At 36.9% G+C, this 27,325-nt stretch overlaps 2 protein-coding genes across 8 annotated transcripts in view; one reads left to right on the forward strand and one right to left on the reverse strand.

The window, feature by feature from the left end:
* AREL1 (apoptosis resistant E3 ubiquitin protein ligase 1) overlaps window positions 1-6,978 on the reverse strand; it is a 39,357-nt gene extending 32,379 nt beyond the window's left edge. For 5 of the 6 annotated variants that reach the window (XM_032482366.1, XM_006184479.3, XM_032482367.1 and 2 more), the window contains exon 1: window positions 6,816-6,978. The gene's annotated coding sequence lies outside the window, so the exon portion shown is untranslated. Of the gene's footprint in view, window positions 1-4,659; window positions 4,760-6,815 lie in introns of all 6 variants that reach the window. The other variant, XM_032482365.1, reaches the window with a different exon arrangement.
* Window positions 6,979-7,054: 76 nt separating this feature from the next.
* FCF1 (FCF1 rRNA-processing protein) lies at window positions 7,055-27,200 on the forward strand. Of its 2 annotated transcripts, none has more exons than XM_006184478.3 (8): window positions 7,055-7,082; window positions 7,384-7,451; window positions 8,771-8,842; window positions 9,429-9,577; window positions 16,112-16,184; window positions 20,859-20,946; window positions 22,326-22,420; window positions 23,232-27,200. In XM_006184478.3, the coding sequence occupies exons 1-8, from the start codon at window positions 7,080-7,082 to the stop codon at window positions 23,278-23,280; spliced, it is 597 nt and encodes a 198-aa protein (XP_006184540.1). In that variant the 5' UTR covers window positions 7,055-7,079; the 3' UTR covers window positions 23,281-27,200. The 2 variants fall into 2 exon arrangements, with proteins under 2 accessions (XP_006184540.1, XP_032338261.1); XM_032482370.1 differs by lacking the exon at window positions 7,055-7,082 and adding an exon at window positions 7,846-7,906 and having other exon boundaries at window positions 7,378-7,451; window positions 23,232-23,448.
* Window positions 27,201-27,325: the final 125 nt, after the last annotated feature.

The raw sequence follows: 27,325 nt of genomic DNA on the forward strand, positions 1-27,325 counted from the left end.
AATTTAAAGGAAAAACTAAACACTTACGGTATTCAAAACAAAACTTCTGTTGACCTAATAATCAATGTTACCAAACAAGGATTTATTAATTTCTTCAAATACGTATTAAGAACCTACCACATGCCAAGCATGCTGGGTACGTTGGGCCTTTAAGATTCCAAAATAAGCAGAATAGCTCTTGACTCCCTAGAAACAAACAGTTTAGTAAAGAAGACAGACAAGTAAATAATTAGTGATGGTGATAGTTCCATATAGTAAAATCTGAGGTGAGCACACGGTGCTAGTGGAGCCGAGGAAGGGACCCTCAATCAGGATCAGCTCTTAAGCTTCTCAGGAAACTTCACACCACCCTCCTGGGAGCAAAGCCAACTCTTCCACTGAGTTAACAGTGCTTTGGGAATCAAGGGCTACAAAACACTACCTATGTAGTATTGTTTATTCTCATGGTCAATGACTTTCTCTCCCCAGCACTGGTCAGAGGGGATTATTGGACCACATACATGGCATAGAAAAAGCTCATTGAAAACCCCAACCTATTTATCAAAATTACACATGGTCTAAATGCAATGTGGTATCCTAGTTTGGATCCTGGAACAGAGAAAGGGTATTAGTGGAAAATTTTGTGAAATCCAAATAAAGTCTGTAGTTCAGTTAATGGTGTCATACCAATGTTAATTTCTTAGATGTGACAAATGTACCACAGTTATGTAAGACATTAACATTAGAGAGAGAGCTGGGTAAAGGCATACAGGAACTCTATTATTTCACAACTTTTCTATAAACCTAAAATTATTCCAAAATAAAATTTGTTTAAAAAAAATAGGGGGAAAAGGTATAGCTCAAGTAGTAGAGTGCATGCTGAGCATGCATGAGGTCCTGGGTTCAATTCCCAGTACTTTCTCTAAGAATAAATAAGAAAACCTAATTACCACCCCCCACCAAAAAAAATTAAATTAAAATTTTTTAAATTACATACAGATCCCCACTTTACATTCTCACTGCCCCTTAGGATTCTGATCATGCCTCCCAAGTCACTGCCCCAATTCAGGTAACACCTGGTTAAAACACTTTTTCAAATCCTTTCTATAAACTATTTATGTAGACCAGCTGGGTTTTCTTCTTCACCAAAACATAAAAATTAGATCACATTTGGGAGGTCTTAACTGTTTTCTCTTCCTAATAACTTCAACAAATACACCAGGGGGTATCTTTAAAGCCAAACTTTCCTAAGTGGACAAGAGAGGGGCTAAAATAACCTGGACTAGATCTCTGGATAAAAGCAAAGGGTGGCTTAAAGACTTAAACATAAGACATGACACTATAAACCTCTTAGAAGAAAACATAGGCAAAACATTCTCTGACATAAATCTCAGCAATGTTCTCCTAGGGCAGTCTACCCAGGCAATAGAAATAAATGCAAAAATAAACAAATGGGATTTAATTAAAATTACAAGCTTTTGCAAAGCAAAGGAAATCATAAGCAAAACAAAAAGACAACCTACAGAATGGGAGAAAATACTTGCAAAAGATGAGACTGACAAGGGCTTAATTTCCAGAATATATAAACAGCTCATATAACTTAATAACAAAAAAACAAACAATCCAATCCAAAAATGGGCAGAAGACCTAAACAAGCAATTCTCCAATGAAGACATACAAACGACCAATAGGCATGTGAAAAAATGCTCAATATCACTAATTATCAGAGAAATGAAAATCAAAACTACAATGAGGTATCACCTCACACCAGTCAGAATGGCCATCATTCAAAAGTCCACAAACGATAAATGTTAGACAGGCTGTGGAGAAAAGGGAACCCTCCTATACTGTTGGTGGGAATGTAGTTTGGTGCAGCTGTTATGGAAAATAGTATGTAGATTTCTCAAAAGACTAAAAATAGACTTATCATATGATCCAGCAATCCCACTCCTGGGCATATATCTAGAGGGAATCTTAATTCAAAAAGATACATGCACCCCAATGTTCATAGCAGCACTATTTACAATAGTCAAGACATGAAAACAACCCATATGTGCAATGACAGATGATTGGATAAAGAAGTTGTGGTATATTTATACAATGGAATACTATTCAACCATAAAAGATAATAAAATAATGCCATTTGCAGCAATATAGATGGACCTGGAGACTGTCATTCTAAGTGAAGTAAGCCAGAAAGAGAAAGAAAAATACCATATGATATCACTTATATATGGAATCTAAAAAAAAAAAAGACAAACGAACTTACTTACAAAACAGAAACAGACTCACAGACATGGAAAACAAACATATGGTTACCAGTGGGGGAAGGGATAAATTGGGAGTTCTAGATTTGCAGATATTAACATATATAAAATAGATGAACAACAAGTTCATACTGTATAGCACAGGGAACCATATTCAATATCTTGTAGTAACTTATGGTGAAAAGACTATGAAAACGAATATATGTATGTTCATTTATGACTGAAGCATTACAATTGTACACCAGAAATTGAAACGACATTGTAAACTGACTATATTTCAATAAAATATGTACATACACACAGGAAAAAAGCAAAAGCAAAGGGACACTACAGAAAAGATATGTTCTATATTATTACATTACCTTTACCTGATCTCTGACCAAAAAGAATAATGAATAGAAAATACAATGAAAGCATGAGGAAGGACTTTTCTAGAAGCCTACAACAAACTTAATCTCTCATTTCAATGACCAAAATTGAATTACATTCCCTTTCCTAAATTAATGACTGGTAAAAGATGGATGGAATTCTTAGCCAACCAGGCCCACCCCTTGGTGTGAGGATGTGGTAGGCTTCCCCTGAAGCATGGCTGCAAGGGAGAAGAGTGGGTATATGGAAGAAAATCTGTTAGGAAGAAGGAAGAAACAGATGCTGGCAGTAGTGGGGTGAGGAGATCAACCAAAAGAATCCTCTGCACTTTATATCCACAGTATGCTAACAATTGAGGAACTTTAAAGTGTAAAGGCAACTTTTACTATACAATTACTTTTACTGGCACTTGAGTTTTCCCTTGCTTGTCAAAGTCCTTGGGGTAGACATGGGAGCTTATATATGTACACAGAAAGACAGAGAACAAAGTATGGCTAGTAGGTTTCCATGAATAGTAGACTTGCTATCTGGTGGGTGGGATATGGAGGGCACCAAATTCATGTTCTCTGTATGGTTTAAGTGGAATCAAATGGTCTTGCAGACATACAAAAGCATAAAGACAGGTCATTTAGTTAAGCCAACCCCAATTTTTCAAAATAGAAATAGTAAAATGTTCTTTAAATGCTTTTTAAAGTGTTTTATCTCACTCCTTGTCTTTAAGGCTAGTCCAAAAGGAACTAGTGTTTGTTAAGGGATAAAATAGAAGGCTATGCACTGGGAAGAAAATGTACAGGAACATTGTATAAGATCTTAGGGTATCTAAGTGGGAAGAGACCTCAAGACCATTAGCTGAGTAAATATAACAAAGCATTCAATCTTTTAATAAAATTTATTGTGTCGATATTTCAAAAAATACGATGAACAGATGTTGACAATCAGCATCTCAACACCAACAGGCAAAAGGCACTGAAATGAATGCTTCAGCTACAAGCTCTGAAAAACATGATACAAACTCCTCAACTATTCAAGGTAATAAAAATTCACGTTAAAGTCATATGGTACTGTTCAATTCAGGCTAAATGACAAAATATATATCCACCATAACTGGTTTCTAATAACTAAATAAATACTCATCTCTCTCAATTAAACCACAATTTGTAATAAGGTTTTGAGAGTCCCATCAGGGAAACAATATGGTAACACAACACCATATCAAGGCCTTAGGCATGCTCTCATATACACACTGCGATAAGGTTAAACAACCTCAAAACTTTGAAAACTACTATACAAAATATTAGGGAAGGCTAAACATTTATGAGCCCTTCAAAGAAAAAGAAACCAAAGAAAGATAACTGAAATTTACACCTAAGCTATTTAATGGCTAAAGCCATTTAAAAGGTAAAATGACACACTAGAATCCCTTAAGGTCAAAAAATTTGATCTGTTGTCTGCTATGTTATAAAGTTAAAAAAATATTACACAGCAGTACTCTGACCTGGACCACTTTCAGAAAGATGAACAGGTAGAGTAATTCCTCTAAAATATTTCAATTTGCATACCTCTGTTCAGCCACCTACCATAATCTATCTGTTCACAAGTCCGAACACAGGGCTGAGCTCTTGAAAAGTAACCAGTACATTGCATGGCACAGAATGGCCCCCCAGTAAATGCCTTTAGAATGAATGAACATGTGGCGGTAATGTACTGCTGAAATATCTTTACAAACCAATTCAATATCAATTCCGTAGGAGTAGGGCATCCTGTAATATATACTATGCTATCACATTTAGGAGGCAGTCAAACTAATTAAAAAACAACTAACAGCAACTAATGTTTGTTAGGAAAAAAACACATTACATGAGACATAAAAATAAGTGTAAAAACTGTAACTTGAAAAGGAAGAAAATATCTGTGAATTAATTTTTTTTCTCTTAATGGACACAAAAGTGAATCTACTTTCAACTTTATAACATTGAAATACAAGATGTTCTTTAAGGAATTTTTCATCACCCAAAATTTATAAAGAAATTTGTTATCAACTTACATTAGTAAGTTAGACCAATTAGTGAATGGAATGAAGTCCAAGCCCAATTATGTGTTCAAATTGTGGGTCGAATACCTTGAGCAATTCTTCCTCTTCAAGACTGCAGAAAAGTACAAAACAACCCTCTTAACTGCTGAGAAGGACTAAAATCATTTCTTTTTCTCACAAGTATGTAATCAAAAGCAATTACTTTCTGTTCCCACCCAACACCATACAACACCACACAACACCATCTCCCATTAAAACAAGCTATAGAATATCTGAGTGCCTTAATCTTAAGTGTTAAGAATCTCAGACTGCAATTAAATTACAATGCAACAAAAATATATTTTTCTAAGTATGTTCTTATACCCCATCGTGATCCTATACTAACTTAACTCCCTATCAAGTATTAACAATCAAGGAAATCAGAAAAGCCTCAGAATTGATATTACAAACTGCTTGGTTTTTTTGATTTGTTATTGTTCATGGATTCCAAAATTCAGGGTACACATTACCAGGAGAGTGTTTTTCTGTCAATGCCTGAATTTAAATGCAAATTACTATTTAATTATATGTAATTTTGCCTCTGAACCTATATATAATACTAATCAGTCTCCAAATGTTTAAAATAAACACACCAATCATGTTTACTTGAAAAGCGTATTGCCTAATCACCCAGAGTTTCTAATGCATCAGAAAAAGTAGTCGCTATCATGTCGCCAAGAAAGCTTGGCAGACAAGCTGTTCCCAAAAGATTAGGAACTTCTAGTGACCATAAACAGGGTAAAGCAGTAGGCATATACAGTGTCTGTAGATGCTTCCATAATAAAACTATTTCAATATCAAAAATTTAGAGCTTCCAAAGTCAGATATGTACCCTACAAAGCTATTTAAGTGCATGTATGCCTAAAAGGGAAAAAAGTAGGAAGAAAACTGTCTACTCAAATCAACACAAGAAATCACCCTACAATTGAGTTTTCCAAGAACTGATAACATAATAAGATTCTTGAGGTTATCAACACATTCAAGTTCCAAAATAGACTAGCTACATTAAAATACAATTGGAATACTGTGACAGAAGACACAATGATAACAGAAAACACGAAATAGGGTTTACTTGTGGTAAGCACTGTTCTAGCAACATCATATTTTAACTTAGTCCTGATTACATCCCTGTAAGACAGGTACTATTATGATTTCCTCCATTTTACAGATAAAGAAAGTGAAGCACAGATAAAATCACCCAATTACACACAGCTAGTAACAGGCAGAACATAAATTTTTTAACTCCATCAGTCAGACTCCAAAATTCATATTAATACACTATGCTTCACACTAAGGGTTATGTTACAATGGTCAGCTTTTTTTTTTTTTTAAACCTCATAGCCTTTTTGGATTCAAACACTAGTGTAGCTTTGTGCAGCAAGAACAAACCCGTGAAGAAAGTCTAAGCCTCAGCTTCCCCATATGCAAAATAAGGGTATTTAAGTTATTGTGAAGGTCAAAGAAGGTAATACAAGGGTTCTTAGCTTTAAGTTCACAGACACCCAGACGGTCCACGGATGGGCTTCAGAGTCCACGAGTCTCGTAACTGCATGACAAATGTTGTATGTGTACCCATTTATTAAAGAATCGTCCCTGGATCTCCAAAAGATTAAGAACCACAAGAATGCATAGCAGGTACTCAAAAAATGAAAGCTATCTTTCCCTTCTTGTTCTCTAAAACTCTCCCTTTTCCATTAAGGATGACACTCCTGGCTTCACAATAAATGTTATTTCCCAACATTTTCCCTGCTTGGCAACTAGTAACATATGCAAGCTTATGCCTCAATTTTCTAGACAGTGTCTAAACAAATTCCTCAAAAGCTTCTCCATCCCCCGCTTCACCGAGACGAGTACACGGTATTCACTCGGTGAGAATCAAGAGAATCGTCCACCTGGCTGCACGAAGCACCATGCCGTCTAGAAGAACCAAGTAGGAACCGGAGCCTCGGGGTAGCACAACAGAGACCTGACGCCCCAGCGCTGAAGGATAAGGAGAAGGTGTTTCCCCAGACTACTGGGCAACCCAGAATCCCGTCCCCTCTACCCTTGTTCTCCCTCTCTCTGGAACTCCCGTGCAGGCAGTTCCTCTGGACTCTGCCCCGTGCTGGAATGGAGGAGAGAAATGTTACCTGAGCAGGGGTGTGCAGCGCAGCGAAGTCCCAGCTCTGCTGCCCAGACAGGCAAGGGCAGCACCAGCAGAAAACCTGCCCTCGACCCCCCGACCGAGAGACCCCGGTACAGATCCTGGCCAGGGCTGGAAACCGGCTTGGGGCTTTTCCGTTTTCTAAAGCGGCTTCCGCTTCCGGGCTAGCCTTTGCCGGAAGCAGTATACGGCTGACGCAAAAGTGTCGTGCCGCTGGTAATTCCGGAAGAAACAAGAGTGCGGCGTGAACATGGTGAGAAAGCGGGGTCCGAGAAGAGAGTTGTCACACCACATTTGGGACGGAGATTGAGGGGGTAGTACCCCTTGGTCACATTTCCTCCACATTCCCCTTGCGTATTTTTATTCCGGTCTCAGCTCTTAAACTACTCGGAGTGGTGCCTGTTGAGGTCCAGCGAATGGGGAGAACCCTGGTTGGGACAGAGACTAAGAGGAGCTGAGTATTCGAGGGAAGAAGGGAAGGGAGTGGACGAAAGGAAAGGAACTTAAGAAGATGTAATTTCCAACTTTTTTAACTCTAAAATTTCTGTTTCAAGGGGAAGCAAAAGAAAGCCCGGAAATATGCGACCATGAAGCGAATGCTTAGTCTCAGAGATCAGAGACTGTGAGTGTCTGGAATCAACTGGGTTCATAGATTTTCCAGAGATATAGGAGTCACAAGGGTATAAGTAGTGAGATTTTTTGCTGTTATTTTGTGTTTACTTTTAATATTATTGTATCTTGGATTTATATAGCGAAGTATAACACTCATTTAGCTGCTGAGCAAGCACACTGGTGAGTGGGATGGGAATTCATCATGTTAAGTGTTCAGTTTGTGCCACTGTTTTTATATATTACATCTTCCATATCACATTTAAGCCTCCTAATAGTTCTGTGAGGTATGTAGGATTATCTTTATGTTCTTGCCATTACATTTCTGTATTCCCCAGGAAAAAAAAAATTGTTAACATTGTTAAAGGGTCGCGAGGTCAGAAACCATGATTGTGTTTTGTCTCCAGCACCTGACACTCGAGTATTTATGAAAGAAATAATGGGAAAACACCTAGATGTCTCCATTTTGTAAGTCTTATAAGATTTATGGCTGTGGAAGAAAAGAAGTAGAATAATAGTCCCTATTATAAAGAGAACCTAAACAGCTTGCCTGCTTCAGTGGAGAATGAATTGAGTTATTAAATAAGGAGTGGCCTTCATTGTGTTTAAGAGTCTCAGAACAAAGGAATCGTCCTTAGAGCCTTCAGTCATTAAATTGTATTCTCAGCCTTGAGTATGTATTTATCATGTAATTTTTAAGAAATTTGCCCCACTAATAATATTTTATTTCTTTTTGGGGAGGGGGAGGTAATTAGGTTTACTTATTTATTTATTCTTGGAGGAAGTACTGGGGGTTGAACCCAGGACCTTGTGCATGCTAAGCATGCACTCCACCACTTGAGCTATACCCACCGCCCTTATTTCTAATTAAGGTTAAATTTTGCATATGTATTGTTACATTTTAGCCCTTTATAAGAGGCATGTAGGGGAACCATTTCCCCTCTGTTGTTGAAGCATCTGAGTCTTCAGACGATAAATGTCAGCCTATTTACCCACTACTTGGAAATGGATTTTTATCCTTGATATAAGGAAGAAATAATAATATAAACAACATTTATTTACCCATTAACAATCTTTATGGATTATTAGCTAAAGATGTTTAAGTGTAATTATGTTTACTGATTAATTATGTTAATTCCAGGCTACTTCTCACACAGGCATTTGTGCTCAAAAAGTGTATGCCGATATTAACGTAATGAAGTCACCAAGTAGAATTTCTTCTGTAAACCAAAAAAAAAAAAGGAAAGAAATAAACTGTAATTTTGAATAAGATTATAACTGCTATGGTTTTTTTCCCCCTTGCATTTAATTTACTTTTTTTTTTTTTTGTAGTAAAGAAAAGGATAGATTAAAACCGAAAAAGAAAGAAAAGAAAGATCCCAGTGCCCTCAAGGAAAGAGAAGTGTGAGTAATCAAAAATTTCAAGTTTTCCTTTAAAACTAGAAGAGACATTCTAAAACCATAGACCTCTTAGAAATTCAGGCTTTCCCTGAACTGATTTGCTCAGTCATTTGTAAGTCACTATGCCGAGTGATATTGATAAACATAGAACAATTCCAGTGGTTTCAAGGTTTTTTGATTTCATGGAGCAGTAAAATTTCCTGTAAAATCCTGAGGATTAAGTCTAGGATTTTTTTTTTTTTTTTTTTTTTGCCAAAAATCTGTCAAAAGATGTAATTGCCATTGTTTAACACACTATCATTTCATCAAAGAGAGAATGTATCAAAAAGTAGTAAGGACATATTTTCAGAATAAAGGTTATGCTTTTTAAGTAAATACATTTAACTTTATGAAACATCATCATATTTTTCTAATTTTTCTCATTTTGCCCTAAATTGGTGATGGATATATCATCACAGGATTTATTGGGATTTATTTCTAATGAACAAGGAAAAAGGAGCAAACAGTTCCAAGCAGAGACTTCTTTTGTTTGTTTATATCAAAATATCAATGTAGATACTACTTTGGGTTTTATTTCTTTTTCCTTCAGCCCTCAACACCCTTCCTGCTTATTCTTCCAATATAACACACAGCTGGGCCCACCTTACCACATCCTGGTTGATACCAACTTTATCAACTTTTCCATTAAAGCCAAACTGGACTTAGTGCAGTCAATGATGGACTGTCTGTATGCCAAGTGTGAGTATTGTACTTTTCCATTACTGTGACATTTGTACAGAATAGTCATAATCATCCAAAATAGAAAAAGAGGGGAATGGGATTTTAGTTAACTGAATTGCTAGCCATTTAATTTGCTCACCATAGTGATGACTGGTTTTTTCTGGTTTTGTTTTTTTTTTAGCAGTGACCATTTTTAACGAATTGAAATATGATGCAAACTTGACTAGGAATAATTAAACTTTCACAATTCAGAAAACACTTAGCAGATTTTCGACCATCATTATAGACATCAATTCTGAATATAGGAGGGAACTTTTCTGTTTTAAGATTTTGGATTTTAAAATTCTGGATAAATGAAAATTTGTTTCTTTTCTCACTATGTATATATGTTTTTACATTAAGGAAGAAACAGTCTTCATTCTACTACAGTGCAGAAAAGCTAAATAAGACATTTTGCTATTTACAAACACAGGACCAGAAGTGATGATGGTCAACTATTCCTAAATTTATTTAGTTTGGCTTTTATGTGTCCACAAAGGATCTGAGATAGTTTATTTACATATAGGTGTGCAGTTTACCATTAATAGATTTCCCTTGTATATTTGGGTGTTCCCTCTTTCAAATGATCTTCTCTTACTGCCATGAGGAGGAAAAAGAAAATTTAGACCATGTACAAGGGAATAACTTCCTAATAGTGACATCTGGTGCATTTTGTGGTGGGATGGGTTTATATTCATGTATTTTCCAGTTGCCTAATTAAAGGTGCAAATAAAAATTAGAATTATACTTTGCCATAAAGAATAAGTTACTGGAATAAATGGAAAAAATTTGCACCTTCTTTAATATTTAAAAGGTACTACATAATAAACATTTATAGAGTGGTAGTAATATAAATGTTTACTGATTTATTAAAATTAGCAAGATAAGGTATGTGGTAAGTGAGATAAAGTCTTTAAATGCCTAAAATTAATCAATACAAAAGTAACTGAGTAATTTTATTATATGAAGATATAATAAAGTGAGAAAGACAGCTAATAGGGTGAAATCATCATCTCTAAGGATCAGAATTGGTGGAGTGGGAAAAAATCGGGACGATTGTTTTTCATATATGCCTTTCCGTATTTCTTTTAAAAGCTATGTACATGTAGTACTTTAATTTTCTAGAAAATCTCTTAGAAACAGTAAAGAGTAGTCTGGAGTTGGAGCACTACCATGTCTGTAAGGGTAGGCTAGGGTGGCCTGTATTAGGGAAGACACCAAACCTGGTAGACTTTTTGTATTCCCATGGTGTTTCTTATAGATGTCTTAGCCGCTTCTTCAGAAATGCTTTGGCCTATATGTAAATGATGTGGGTGGAGGGTTCAAGCATGGCACCTTGGAGGTGAATTGTTTCTCTGACTCTGTAGTTCCGCCATTGCTATCTAAATGGTGATTGTTTAGGATAGCTTGAGTCCTATAGTTAGGTTTTCTCTAGGTATGGTTACCTTAGAGTACAGCTATAATCCATATGGCTAAATGCTCTCACTGTGCCTTTTCTAAAAACAAGCTAATTAATGAAAATTCTGTGCAACGTAGTACTTCATAGCAGAGGTTGAAGAAACATTCAAGTACAGTACGAATTCAGTTACCTAGGACATTCCTTAACTGTTTTAAGCTCTGCTTATTTAATTTTTCTTCAGTTGCCTTTACATATAAAGGGAGGCCTTTACCTTCCTCTTGCCTTGGAGATTCCCTTTGACCTTTTCTTAGTCCCTAGTTTCTTCCATTTCCATCTGATATTCCTACAAGGGAGGATAGTTAGCTGCCCATCAGCTTTCTTTTCTGCCCATGAGTCTTCTTCCCTGTTCTTTGTAGTGATCTTCCTGGGCCTGCTTCCCCACTCTAGGTGTAAGCCCTTGCTTGTTTCAGTGCTACATGGCTCTGAAATTGATCCTCCTAAGGCGCATATTGCCCTCTGAGTCCATAACTATTTGCTTCTCCTGACTTTCCTCCATTTTACAACTGCTTTTGCTTCTGGGAATGGTGTTTTAAAGTTTCTTAACCTTACTTGCTTTCAAAAGTGTTAATGTACTTCTAAAAAACAAATGGCTTTCCTCTGACAGGGGCAGTTTTTAAAAAATTCATATACAATTTCTGTTGGGTAGAGGTTATTTTTGTTTATTAATGAGAGTGGATCATACATTATTCTTATTGTCATGCTTTTTTCTTTAACAGTTTTGAGGTATAATTTACATGCTATTCATTTCACTCATTTAAAGTATACAATTTGGTGGCTTTTAGTGTATTCATAGTGAACCATTAATTTGCTTTCTGTCTCTATAGATTTACCTATTCCCGGACATTTCATTAAAATGGTATCTTTATTACCAAATGATATTTCATTGTATGGCTGGATCACATCTTAGTTATCCATTTCTCCTTGCTTTTTACATTGAACAAATACATCTTGAATGTTACACTGTATCAATATACATAGATGGATTTATTCTTTTTTAAATTACATAGTATTCTATGATTTATTTTTTTAATTTTCATTTATTTATTTAGTAGGGGGAGGTAATCAGGTTTATTTATTTATTCATTTATTTCCTTAATGGAAGTACTGGGGATTGAACTCAGGACCTCATGCATGCTAGGCATACACTCTACCATGGAGCTGTGCCCTCCCTCCAGTATTCTGTTGTTTAAATATATCATTTTTAAAGACCAACATCCTAATAGACATTGGGTTATTTCCAGTTTTTACGCTATTACAAACAAGGCTGTAGTGAATATTTTTGTGAATGTGTCTTTGTGTTAGGGTGGAGTATTAGTTTAGGATACATTTTGTAAAAGCTGTATTGCAATATCAAGGGGGTACTTTTTTTTTTTAATTTTAATACGTATTGCAAAATTGCCCTCAAATAACTTCACGAGTTTATACACCTACTAAGTTAGTGTGAGAATACCTATTTCCTCAATATTGGTTATTTTCATCTGTTTAGTTTTTGCCACGCTAATAGATAGAAAATGAAATCTTGTTTTAATTTATATCTCTTTAATTAGGAAATTGAGCATTTTTATGTTGATTGACCATTTGTATGTCTTCTTTTGTGAAATGAAATGTAGCCAGGTGGTTAACAACCCACTCTGTAGCCTGACAGTCTCAGTTCAAACCTTGGCTTCACCATTTGCTCTCTGGTTACTTCATTGTACCTCAGGTTCCTCATCTATAAAATGGGAATAGTAATAACAATGCTACCTGATAGGAATTGTTATGAAGATTAAATGAGATAATCCTTGTAAAGTGCTTAGCACAGTGTCTGGTAAATAACACATAATTCCAAGCTATTATTATAAGGTTCTTTACATATTAAGGAAATTAACCCTTTGACAGATATGTAGAAATATTTTTCCAGATTATTTTCATTTTACTTTAATATGACTTTTTATTTGATAGTTGTCAAATAGAACGTTTATATTTTAATGTGATCAAATTTACATTCTCTGGTTAATTTCGTGGTTTCTTTTGGATCACATTTAAATTTTTTTTCATCTAGAATTTATTTTAATATGTAAAGATTGACAGGGATCCAGCTTAATTTTGTCCCCAGATACGTTTATGAGAGATACTTTATGGAATCTTGATGTGGGGTTGGAACAGTTCCCTAGTTTCTTTTTTTTTTCACATTTTGTTATTGAGTAATAGTTATTTTACAATGTTGTGTCAAATTCTAGGGTAGAGCAACAATTTTTCAGTCATACATGAACGTATATATATTCATTGTCACATTTTTTTTCACTATGAGCTACCACAAGTTCTTGTATATTTTTCCCTGTGCTATACAGTATAATCTTGTTTATCTATTCTGCATTTTAAAATCCCAGTCTGTCCCTTCCCACCCCCTGCCACCTTGGCAACCACAAGTTTGTATTCTATGAGTCTGTTTCTGTTTTGTATTTATTTTATTTTATTTATTTTTTTTAGATTCCTCATATGAGCGATCTCATATGATATTTTTCTTTCTCTTTCTGGCTTACTTCACTTAGAATGACATTCTCCAGGAGCATCCATGTTACTGCAAATGGCATTATGTTGTCAGTTTTAATGGCTGAATAGTATTCCATTGTATAAATATACCACATCTTCTTTATTCAGTCATCTGTTGATGGACATCTAGGCTGCTTCCATGTCTTGGCTGTTGTAAATAGTGCTGCTATGAACATTGGGGTGCAGGTGTCATTTTGAAGTAGGGTTCCTTCTGGATATATGCCCAGGAGTGGGATTCCTGGGTCATATGGTAAGTCTATTCCTAGTCTTTTGAGGAATCGCCATACTGTTTTCCACAGTGGCTTTCCTTGCTTCCTCTCCCACTCTTAATGATTTAGATGTCTTCTTTTACAATTTTGTGTTTATTCTTTTTGTAATTCATGGCAGTTATCTCCTTCCCAGTTACGAGTTTCTCATTTTTATAGCATCCTGCTTCTTTTCTATTTAGAGTAGACCTGTCAATATTTCTTTTAGCATGGGTTTAGTGTTGCTAAACTCTTTTAGTGTTTGCTTGTCTGTGAAGTTCTTTATCTCTCCTTCTATTCGATAGCGTTGCTGGATAGAGTATCCTAGGCTGCATCTTTTTTTCATTCAGGACTTTGAATGTATCTTGCCACTCCCTTCTGGCCTGTACTGTTTGTGTATAGAAATCAGCTGAGAGCCTTATGGGGTTTCCCTTGTAACTCACTCTTCGTTTTTCTCTTGCTGCCTTTAGGATCATTTCCTTATCCTTGACTCTGGCCATCTTGATTATGATATGTCTTGGTGTGAGTCTGTTTGGGTTCTTCCTGTTTGGGACCCTCTGAGCCTCCTGTACTTGGATATCTGATTCCTTTAGGTTTGGGAAGTTTTCAGTCATGATTTCTTCAAATACCTTTTCAATCCCCATTGTTCTTTCTTCCCCTTCTGGAACCCCTATTATGCATAGATTGGCACGCTTTATATTATCCCATAGGTCCCTTACATTGTTTTCATTGTTTTTTATTTGTTTTTCTCTCAGCTGTTCTGATTGGGTGCTTTCTGTTGTCCTGTCTTCTAGGTCACTTTTTGTTCCTCTGCATTATCTAGCCTGCTTTGTAGAGCATTTAGGTCAGCTCTCATCTCAGCAAATGAGTTTACTAATTCTACTTGGTTCTTTATAGCTTCTATTTCATTTTTGACATATTTTATACCTCTAAACACTATTTCTTTTAGTTCCTTCAGTACTTTGATCACTCCTTTTTTGAAATCTTGATCTAGTAGGCCATCAATGTCTATTTCCTTGATCGTGCTTTCAGGGAATTTCTCTTGATCTTTTAATTGGGAGTGGTTCCTCTGCTTCTTCATATTGCTCATATCTCTCTGACACTGGCTTAAGGAGTATCAGTTATCTAGTTATCCTGGAGACTGTGTGCTCTTAATGATTTTATCGAGAGGTCTTTGTGTCTTCTCCCTGTTTCGCGAACTCACCTTGCTGTTTCCAGAGGCCTTCTGTTGGCGCCCTCATCTATACTGCTTCCAGTGGCTGTCGGCTAGCAGATCGTGCCCCCTCCTAACACTGGGTCAGGAGCTGAGCTCTTACCCGGTGGGCGGGCAGGTCACTCTCCCTCCCAATGCCGCTGTGCTCAGGCAAGGCAGATGGGCAGATCGCGCCCCCTCCCAGCACAGGAGGAGATGACGGCTGTGGCTGAGCCCTGCTTCTCTTGTCGTGAGATGTGCTAGTAATGGCGGCGCAGGTCTGAGGAGACAAAGGCTACAGCGCCCTTCCACCCAGGGCACACCAGCCGTGTTGCTTTGCTTTTTTCGCAATTTATGGGGGACCAAGGTGGTTCTGCTCCATATCCCCTCCCAGCCATGGCGCGCAGCACCCTGCATTCCCCTGGGGCTGCCTCAGTGCAGCTGCCCCAGTCCTCCACCCGGCTCAGGCAGCCTGTCCCGGCCCCCAGCTGCTGACTCACGTCTCAGGCTGGGTGTCGCGGGGACCCTTTGTGCATGTTTAACTCAGTTCTGTCGGTCAAGAGGTGCTCGGGGCAGATTTGAGCCTCGGAGGCTCCCCCTCCGTCCTGCTGGTCTCTCTGTTGGAGAGGGGAGACCCAAAGAACAAGCGCCAGTCCTCCTTTGCCGCTCCCTCTCCGCGGGATAGGTCCCGCACTGTTTTGCTTTTTCTTCTTTCTTTTTTCCTTTTCTGCTACCAGATTTTTGGCGTCTTTGTCCTTTGAAGAGGGCGATGTTCTGTCAGAGTTCCGCAGGTGCTTTGGTTGGCTGAGTACGTCTATAGATGTAAGTTTTGGTGTATTTGTGGGAGAGGGTGAGGTGAGCTACAAGCATCCTTCTACTCTGCCATCTTGCTTCTCTCCCCTAGTTTCTTTATAAATAAGGATTTTATTCTCTTCTAGCTCTTATCAGTTATTGTACTGTGCTTTTTTTCTGTTATTCCAGCAGTCTCATGAGTCTTTTAAAGACTCTCAACAGAATATAATTCAGAGAGAGTAAAATCAGTTCCTCTTCAAATTCTGTTACTAATATATTTCTTTTCCTGGCAGGTATCCCTTGCATAACTGACTGTGTAATGGCTGAAATTGAGAAGTTGGGGCAGAAGTATCGAGTGGCTCTAAGGTAGGAAGGAGTGGGTTTACATTTGTCCTAGATTGGTATACTGAAGATTCTTTTGACCCTCCTTCATCTGTTTGCCATCCAAATGTTTCTTGGCTGGTTAGTTTAAATAAAAATCATACATAGCTTGTTAACTTTTTATGATTAAGGAAGCAAACATTTAAAGGTTAGAGATTTCCAAGCTGAAGCCTTTTGAACTAAATTACTTAGTCATAGTGGTCTTATGGGCCTCCTTTTAAGTTCCTTGAGATTTTTCGATAAGAAAGTATCTTTTTGTTTGTTATGTAGTATCTTCTTTGGAATCCCACACTTTAAAGATTCACATTCTAAGTTTCGAGTTTATTCCAGAAAGTGTCTTTGAGTTTACTGTAGTCATTCTTGAAGTGTGGTTCATGGACCTCCTCACCCCTTCCCCACCAGGAGTCTCAGAGACCTTTGCAGGGACTTTGCAAAACTGTTTTCACAATAATACCAAGATACTGCCTTTGTCACTGTGCTGACACTTGTACTGATGGCAAAAATGCCAGTGCCTTGGTATAAATCAAGGCAGTGGGTCCAAGTAATGTTAGTGGTCTTTATAGTCTTCACTACCACCCCTGGCAGTTAAAAAAAAGAAATACACTAGTCACTTAAGAATATCCTTGATGGAGCAGTAAAATTTGTTAACTGTTAAATCTCAACCCTGGAGTACATACATATCAGTGTTCCTTGTGGTGAAAAGTGAAGGACACATAAAGCATTTCTGCTGATGGTTGCTCTCTAACCCTACTGTGGGAATCATTTCATGAGGTGTATTAGTCAAATCATTATGCTGTACACTTTAAACTTACACTGTGCTGTATGCCAATTATATCTCAATAAAACTGGAAGAAGGGGAAGAAAGCACCTCTGCTGCATACCAAAGGATTAAAGTGGTTACAATGAAAAGTATTTGTGTACTATTTGAGTCGTGAGCTGAACCAGCTGCTTTTTCATGAAATACCATTTTTATGTGAAGAACAACTGACAAACACTGATTTTTTCAGACTTTGGTATTTAGCAGATATTTTCTCCAACATTAATGCAGCGAGCCTGTCACTTAAAGGAAAACAACTTACTGTATGACTTACGATGGATAAAAACAGAATTTTCAAGTGAAAAATTAGAGTGTTGGAAAATTCCAAGCTTATCACACTCCCAATATTAAAGACCTTTCTGTTGAAAACAGTGATGGTATCAATGCGTATGATATTTTTATGTTGTATAATGAAATGTGTCAATATTTGAAATATCTGTGTAGCTCAGTGAATCAGTATTTTCCAAATGATCAATGCATGATATTACAAAATCACACATAGGTAAAAGACCCTTTCAAAGTCCAACATATACCAGTGGATTTGTGTGTTGGGGGATGGCCTTTAGGTACCAGAAATGTGATTCCATTTATAGGAAATTCAAGAAAAGGCAAAACTATAGTAATAGAATACAGATCAATGGTTGCCTGGATCTGAGGATGGAAAAAGGAAATTAACTGTAAAGGGATGTAGGGAACCTTTTGTAGTGACAGAAGTGTTCTATATTGGTTGTGGAAGTAGTGACATGGACAAATAAATTTGTCAAAACTCATCAAATTTTACATTTGTAATCAGTACATTTTATTATATTTATTTATGCCTAATAAAGCTAATTTTAAGGCAAAAGAAAACAGTGGGAAAGTGATAAATGATGAAAATATTGATTATTCCTGGGGAAAGAAATAAAATTAATCCTTATTCACTTCTTTCACAAAAATTGATTCCAGGTAGATTGTCTGAACCTGTATAGAAAACATAGAGACTATCTTAGTGATTTGGGGGAGGGCAGGAATTTCTTAAGGCCAAACCATAATGGAAAACTAATAAATTTATCTATACTGAAAATGTATAGTTCTGTATAACAAAAGACAGCAAAAACAAAGTGAAAAGCTGTAGAGATTGGGAAGATATTATTAGTAACACATAGTGAACAAAGGGTATATTTTCAAGATACATAAAAAACTACAAATCCATAAAAAGAAGACAAAATCCACAATAGTATATCATTTCAGAAACAGCAGATTGGCAAGAAATAAAGGCTGCTTGACAGTGCCAACAATAATTGAGACTGGGGAGCAATGGGAATTCTCATACTCAACTGCTAAGGATGTAAATTGGGCAGTCACCTTGGAGAGTAATTTGATAATATCTGGTGAAAATGAGGTTGTCTACACTCTTATGACACTGTATCTTTCAACCTGGAGATGGTGAATCTATAGGATATGACATCAGTTTAATGGGTCACATCCAGCTTCTTTTATTAATAAAACAGTATAAACTATATATACAGTTTGCATGCATTGCATGTAGCAAAGGTCGAGTATTATGTCACAGAACTTTTTTCACTTTTATTTGTGTGTGTATATGTACATGTATGTGCTTACTGTATGCAAGAAAATGTATTTCATACTGTGGGTTTTGGTGGAAAAAAAAAAAAAGCCTGCCATAGAGAAGCTCACATACATATACTGGAAACAAATATTGGAATTTTCTTATCTGGATAGTAGCAAAAAATTGCAGGCAGCCAAAAGATCCATTAGGAAGATAATGGGTAAATTGTGGAATGTTCACAAATAAAATACTCTACAGCAGTGACGATGAGTGAAGTAGAACTATGTGCGTCAATATGCATAAATCTCAAAAAAAATGTGAAACAAAACAAGAGCATATGTAGATCATTCTGTTTATCTAAAGTTTAAAAACATGCAAATTAAAACTACATTTTTTACAGGTGTATATATAATGTGATCTTACATACATAGTAAAGTGTATCTGGGACTGATAAATCCCAAATTTAGGGTAATAGTTACTTGGGGGGAGGTAAAAAGAGATTAGGATTGAGGAGGGGGCTTCATTTTTTTATGTGTAATGTTTCATTTCTTTAACTAGATGGTGGGTACAAGGTATTCATCATTCCTTATAATTTTTTGTATACTTGAAATATTTCAAATAAAAAGGGGAAGGAGGCAATTATTTTTAAAATAATAATAAAAATAGAGAGTAGGAGGGGAGAAGATAGAGGCACCAATTAGAAGCACCAAGTTTGGCTGTGAAGAGAAGTAGAAATGGGATGTTAACGGTGTGGGTTGGGGTGGTGGAATAACAAGTAAAGGGATTTTTTTTTTTTCTTTTTTAAGATGGGGAAGATACTAGAGCATGTTAGTTTCTGAGAGGGAGCTAATAGAAGGAGATCAGTGATTTCAGGAGTGAAAGAGATAACCCAAAGACCAAAGGCCTACACTATTGCCTGCCTAGTTTCTCAGCAGCCAGCATGGCTTCCATCTAGTGTATCCTCCTCACCACAGCTACTTACTCTTCCTAAGACAGAGCTTTGCTCATGTCTCTGTCACTGAGAAATCTTTATTGTCTCCCATCACTTATGTCTCAGAGCTTATACTTCTCAGCCTGGATTGGAAACTCTTCCCAATCCATCCTCAACCTGCCTTTCAACCCTATTACACTCTCTTCTGCACTAACACTCTTCCCCCTGCCGGAAACATGGGCTCACTTTTCCCGGAACACCATTGAACCATTTTGCAGATGGTGCCTTGTTTGGAATGTGCCTGCCTTCACTTTGCTTGGATCATTCTTCATTTTATTTTATCTCCGTGTAATTTTTTTCTAAATATACCCAGCCCACATGGACCTAGTTCTGAACTGCTGCAATAGGAGTATTTTTGTTGCACTTGATACCTACATGCTGCCCTGTATTATTCATTCTGTGACTCATTGTCATTGTGTAATAGAAAGAGCATGACTCTGGGAATCACAGATTTGTATTTTTTCTTTCTCAAATTTGCATGAAAATGGTACATGTTTGATTTTTTATGGTAAATAATATAAATATATACATATAATAAGAAGTGAAAGTCCCCCTTCATGGTACATTTTGTCCAGTCTCCTACCCTAAGAATGACAACTGATAAGGGTTAATACATATTTTTCCAAAACTTTTTTTGAACAAATGGAAATCTGGAGAAAGAGAATGAGATTTTAATTTTCTTAATTGAATCATATCTCATGTATCGTGTGTGTGTGTATATATATATATAAAACCTGCTTTGTTTATTCAATTTATTGCATGTCCTTCCATGTTGGTACATACATACAGTTCTACCTCATTTTTTTTAATAGGATAGGGGCACCAAAATGTATTTAACTTTTATCTTGTTGACGGATATTCAAATTATCTCCAGTTTTCCACTGTTATAAACTGTGTTGTAGTGATCATCCTTGAGCCTATATTCTTGTACGTTTGTGTAAGACAACTTCCTAAAAGTGAAATGGTTAGGTTAAAATTGATTTGGTTTTGAATCCTGGCTTATCCCAGCTGTGTAACTTTGCACAAATTAATCAATCTCTCTGAATCTGCTGCTTCATCTGTAAAATGGAAGTACAATAATACAGAGTTTTGTGACGAGTCCATGACATAAGTCACACCAGCTGTCAGTAAGCTTTACTACCCTTCTCTAATTATCTTTTCAATTAGAAGATAAGCTTCAGGAAGAGAGGAGTGCCTTAAAATCTCTGCATAGATCACATTACTCTTATTTAACTGATTGAGACTTGTAAAGTTACCGAATTGCGTGGATGTTTTCATTAATCCACTTTTATAACCCTACAGGATCGCCAAGGATCCGAGATTTGAACGATTACCATGCACACACAAAGGAACTTATGCAGATGACTGCTTAGTACAGAGGGTAACTCAGGTATCATCACTTTTTAATATTTACTTTGTGCTTAAAAAAAAAGATAAACTATTATTTCCTGAATGTTAATGTAAGTATCTGGGAATACAAATGGTAAAAAGAAATTATGTAGAATCCCTTCATGGGATGTGCAGGTGCCCTCGTTTACTTAAGAAAATGGATTGGAAATGTATACTATAACCATAATGGAAAGATAATGGGCTTGGGGAGGACAAGAGTTTCAAATCTTAGCACCTGCATTTATTGGGTGTGTAATATGGAGCATTCACTGAATCTCTGTTCCACAAATCTTCTCTATAAAATGGTGAGTATAGACAAAATAATATATCAGATTCCACCTCCCTGTGAATCTAAAATAAAATTCTATTTCCATTTACTTCCTGTGTAGGAATTCTGTTCCTCTCCACCATGCCTAACCCAGAAGTATTTCTCAGTTACATCTGAGTCTTCCAGGGTGCAGTCTTACATGTACCTTAGAATAAGTAGGTTTTTAATTCTTCTCTTCTGACTTCCTTGTCAAACACTACAAGAACTGCTGCTTATTGCCCTTATAAGAGCCTCTCTCTGCTTAGGATAATCATCTTCATCTGGTGACCACACTGCCATCCCATTAGCCAGTTCATCCCATGTGTGGGGTCAGCATTTCCCTTAATTTCCCACAGCACCGCTGACACCAATCTTTACAAAACTCAACGAGGTAGGGGTGGGTATAGTTCAGTGGTAGAGTACATGCTTAGCATGCATGAGGTCCTGGGTTCAGTCCCCAGTACCTTCATTAAAAATAAGAAGAAGAATAAAATTTTAAAAAAAACTCAGTGAGGGATTTGGGTACGATGTAAGTAGAGTACAATACAAATTAGTTCCCATCAGCTAAATGTTAGTGCTTTCAGAGCTGTTTGACTCAGACTTATCCTGGAGATTCTCCTATTCTGGCTTCAGGGCCAAGGAGGTATCCTGCCTCCACCACTAGGAGGGCTCAGGGTAGGCCCAGGCCCCAGAGATCCCTGCTGTGCCACCTGATCTAAGGTGCTTACTCTGCCTTTGCATAGAGTCCCTTAGGGCGTTTTCTTAAAACCAAGAAATTGTCTGTCCCAGATGTGAAAATCCCTTCCACTTACGAGACAAAAAAACAATTTGCAGCTTTTAAATAGGTTTTTCTATCTTTCCCTCTCAAGATTCTTAGAGCTACATTCATCCCAGGCAACTTACTGTGTCTTATAAATAAAATTTCTAGATCATAGTAGCTACTTAAGAAATTGTTACAGACTTTCCTTTCCTATTTGCTGTGAAAATGCATAGTTCTTCAGATTAACTAGTGGTTGTACCATTATCCAGTATCACTCAGTGAGCTCTATGTGAACACTCGGTGTCTTTTATAGCACAAATGTTACATTGTGGCCACAGTTGACCGGGACCTTAAAAGAAGAATCCGGAAGATCCCTGGAGTTCCCATCATGTACATTTCTAACCATAGGTGAGAACTTTCTCTTAGGGAAGTGATTAAAAGTATATAGTTCATATGGTGGCGGGGAAGGGGTTAGGTATAGCTCAGTGGTAGATTGTGTGCTTAGCATGCATGAGATCTTGGATTCAATCCCCAGTACCTCCATGTAAAAAAGAAAAAAGTATATAGTTGATATTAATTAAAAATGAGGTCAAGTTATAGAAGAATTTGAAAAAGATTGTTGTATCAAATGTTTGCATAGTTCTATTTGAAGAAATGAGACAGAATAACAAGAACAAGGGCAAAAGATAAAACTGGGATTTAGGAATGAGGCAGGCATCCACAATGTTACAATAAGATCACTAGAAGAAATAGATGTGTGGCTTTAAATACAAAGCAGTGATTTAAATCAAGCCAATCTTTTTGGCCAGAAATATCCTTTTTTTAAAACCTAGTTTATGTGATTAGCACCTCATCTGGGAAACTAGAAGTTTCTTTAAAAAATACAAAAGCTGCTTTTTTTCCTTCTTAGATGTTCCTGTATCAGTCCTCAGACTATTATTGCCCAGCTTTTCAGCCTGGGGCAAACACAACATAGGAGAAATATGGGCGAGGGGATTGGGCTTACCTGGACTCAGTGCCTGGCTCCCCAACTTGTTAACTTTCTGACTTTCGAGAATATAGATAATACAGTCAGCATTTTGCCGTAAATCATTCATTATGATGTCCCTTTAAAATGTTCCCAGTGACAAAAGGAATTCGCAGCAGGAGGTGAGAGTAATCAGTACAGGGAGGGTTTTTAGGTGGGTTCTTACCAGTGTTAATTTTTTGTCCTGATCAGGTACAACATTGAGCGGATGCCAGATGATTACGGAGCCCCTCGGTTCTAATTCTTAAAAGACAAAGTTCCTCTGCCTTCCTTCGACCAACTTTCTCTTTTGCCAGTTCATTAAACATGCTATAGCATGAATTCCACTCATTTGCTCTGTAATGAGCGGAGTGTGGTTAAATACACTCACTTTTTAATGTTGTTTTGAAAATGATATTTTGTGTCATTTTAAAATTTGTTACATCTTTTTGTAAATCAGATGATTGCTCACATAATTTGGTGGTCATTTTATATTGATTTACTCAACAAGTGTTATTAAGGTCATACTAGGTACTTAATAAGATATGGTCCTGTCCTCAAGATACTCATATTATGATGGAAAAGAGAAACATGTAGATGAATAAATATGGAAAGATAATGATGGTAGGATGCAAATATGAGGGGGTAGACATATACAGGAGGAAAGAATGATTTCTTTCTACTTGTTCAGGATAAGGAGGAAGAAAGGCTAGAGGTGGTTATGTTTGAGTTAATCTTTAAACAGTGAATAGGTGCTTGCCCAGTAAATGAGCTAAAGAAAATGAGGCAAGTAAATAAATAAATATTTAAAAAATAAATAAAGCAAAAAAAAATGAGGTATATGAAGCATATGAACAGAAGTGTGGAGATGTGGATATTACATGGAATGAATGTTCTTGGCCTGTTTAGACAGCTGCTAGAAGGTTTTATAACTAGAACATGGGGGAAAGGGGTCTGTACCCAAATCCGAGACTCCAGAGTTAGGAGGTGGGAGGGAGAGGGCCTTATATGACATGCCAAAGGGTTAGGACTTGATCCTGAGGTCAATAGGGAGTTTGAGATTGTTGTTTTCTTATTTCTGGTATCTGCCCCCTGGTGGATGAGGCTGGACTAAAGGCTTATGCAAGTTTCCTGGCAGGAAGAATCAGTACCTGCTCACTGCTGGGTGAAGCTTGGTCCTGGATCTCTGGTGGGCAAGGCCATGTCTAGAGGTGTTTGTGACTCAGGAATTCTACTGATGGATGGGGCTGTGTTCCCATCCAGTATCTTGTTTGGCCTGAAGCTTCCCAGCCTGTAAGCCTATAGGCTGTTTGGTGGGGCTAGGTCTTGGTGCTAATGATCCAATCAAGATGTCAACCTCCAAGAAAGCTCATGTAGATGAACACTCCTGGAATGTCCACCACCAGCTTTTATGTCCCTTGGGTGAGCCACAGCCGTTGCCTACCTCTCCAGGAGATCCCAAGTTGCTTGAATCCACAGATGCAATACCTTTGGTTATGTAGGGCTGATTGCATTGTCAAATGATTTTTCTACAAAGGTATCAAGACTAACCATGGGTAAAGGACAGTCTCTTCAAGAAATGATACTGAGAAAACTGGATATCCACATGCAAAAGAATGAAGTTAGCTAGACCCTTACCTTACACCGTATACAAAAATGGACTCAAAGTGGATTATAGTCCTACACATATGACCTAAAACTATAAAACTAGAAGAAAACATAGGGAGAAAACTTCAGGACATTGGATTTAGCAATGATTTATTGGATGTGACACCCAAAGCATAGACAAAAAAAGCAAAACTAGATTAATGGGCCTACAACAAATTTCAAAGCTTTTGTACATCAAGGGAAACAATCCATAGAGTGAAAAGGCAATCTATGGAAATGGAGAAAATATTTGGAAATCTTATATGTGATTAGGGATTAATATCCAGCACTTAAAAGCAACTTCTGCAACTCAACAACAAAAAACAAATAACCTGAATTTTTAAATGGGCAAAAGTCTTGAACAGACAATTCTCTGAAGAAGATATACAAATAACCAACAAGCATATGAAAAAGATGCTCAACATTACTAATCATGAGGGAAATTCAAATAAAAAACAATGAGATATCACCTTACTCCCATTAGGATGGCCACTATCAAAAGAAAAGCATATGAACAAGTGTAGGCGAGGATATGGCCAGCATCCTATTATTTGGAACACTGTGCATTTTTGGTAGGGTGTAAAATGGTACAGCTGCTATGGAAAACAGTACTTTTTGAGATGGTCCCTCAAAAAATTAAATACAGAATTACCCTATGATCTAGCAATCTTACATCTGTGTATATGTACAATAGAATTCAAAGCAGAATCTCAGAGAGATTTGCACACCCATGTTTGCAGTATTATTCACAACAACCAAAAGGTAGAAGCAACCCAAATATCCACTTAAAAATGATAAAGATGGCAAATATAATGTGATGTGCTTTTTTACTACAATAAAAAACATGAGATCAGAGCAATGCACAGAGAGAAATGAAAGCTTAACTATCAAAAGGAAGTCACACCTCTATTAGGAATTACTTTTTCATTTGCTATAGTCCTGTGGAGCTCGTGGACACAAGCCCTGTTGGCTTTCAGAGCTAAGTGTTTTAGGGACCTGTCCCTGGTGTGAGAACCTTCAAAGTTGGGGCACTTTTAGATGTGGGTCCAAACATTTTGCTCCTCAGGGAGAAGCTGGGAGTTGGGGGTTCCCTCCCAGCTGTATGGTGCTGTGTTGAGGGTGAGGTTTTTGATGAGAGTGTATCTCAGCCTTTCCTACCCACTGTGAGGTATTTTTTCATTCACTCAGTGTGCAGAAGTCACTCGGCTAGTTTCTGGATTTCTCTCAGAGGAAATTGCTCTGTGTGTGGCTGTAGATTCTGTGTGTCTGTGGGAGGAAGTGCAGGGGGCTTTTATGTCACCAACTTGGTCCCTCTTCATAATAAGGAAATTTTTTAATTATAGGAAAATCCAAGGAAGTGCTCAAAAGTTGATGGGGATTTGCCAAAAGAAACAGGAACCAGCTGGAAAAGGCTCATGTTAGCCAAATTTGAGACAATTTAAGGATCAAAATTAATAATGATGGTAGTGAATTATCACATGTTTATTTTTTATTGATATATATATTTGATATATAACTGTAAATTTATAGTGTGTACATGTTGATACACACTGATTTTTAATTTTAAGAAATCCATATGTCCATAAGATATTAAGAATAAACATGTCCATAAGATAGTAAGAATAAACAAAATGGGAGAGATGGAGAGCTTTTTTTGTATGGGAATATTACAACTGCTAAATGTAGAGGAATGATAGAAATACAAAATCATTTACAGTGACCATTGTAATAACTGACTCGGGCAAGGATCATCAGTGGTTGGCAGAATCGTTGGTGAAAAGCTGTAGGGAACAAGATGTTTTCAGAGCCTCATTCCTCCACAGACTATTATATATACCTTTACAACAGAGAAATATGGCAAACACTGCCTTAACCAAATGATCAAACTTGGTATCACTATTGATAGGACAAACTGACATAATGTACATCATGGTGTGAGGTATAGAAGGAGACATTACTTATTTGTATTTTTGTCCCCCCAAATTAAAAAAAAATGTTTTACATAAATCTAATTATGAGGAAACTGTCAAATCCAAAATTGAGGGACATTCTGCAAAATGATTCGCTTGGATTCTTAAAAAATGTCAATGTCATGAAAGAAAAATAAAGGCTGGAGAACTGTTTTATATCAAAGGAGACTAACTAGACATGACAACTAAATACCATGTGTGAGCTTGATTGGACTCTGAATTTAAAAAAAATTAGAAAATATAAAGGATATTATTGGGACAACTGAGGAAATTTAAATAATGGGCTGATTGTTAAATAATATAATTATACTTATGTTAAACTTCCTTAGCACGAATGTTGTAGTTGCTGGTAAGAATACCCACGTTCCTAGGAAATACATGCTGAATGTTTAGGTGTGAAGGATCACAGTATCTTAAAGTAACTGTTTAATGGTTTGGGGAAAAACAGATAGGTAGGTAGGTAGATAGATAGCTGGATGAAAGAGCGGGAAGGAGAGAGAGAATGTAGCAAAATATTAACAAATATGCCTAGATGAAGAGTATAGGGTGTTTGTTTACACATTCTTACAACTTTTCCATAGGTTTGATATTTTTCAAAATAAAAAATTTGGTGAAAAAAATAAGATCAGTGAGACATACAGTAGAAAGAAAAGATAACTAACAGAGTAGCGTCAAGAGATGGAATCTAGA

This window comes from Camelus ferus, chromosome 6 (assembly GCF_009834535.1).
Source record: "Camelus ferus isolate YT-003-E chromosome 6, BCGSAC_Cfer_1.0, whole genome shotgun sequence".
Taxonomy (NCBI): Eukaryota; Metazoa; Chordata; class Mammalia; order Artiodactyla; family Camelidae; genus Camelus; species Camelus ferus.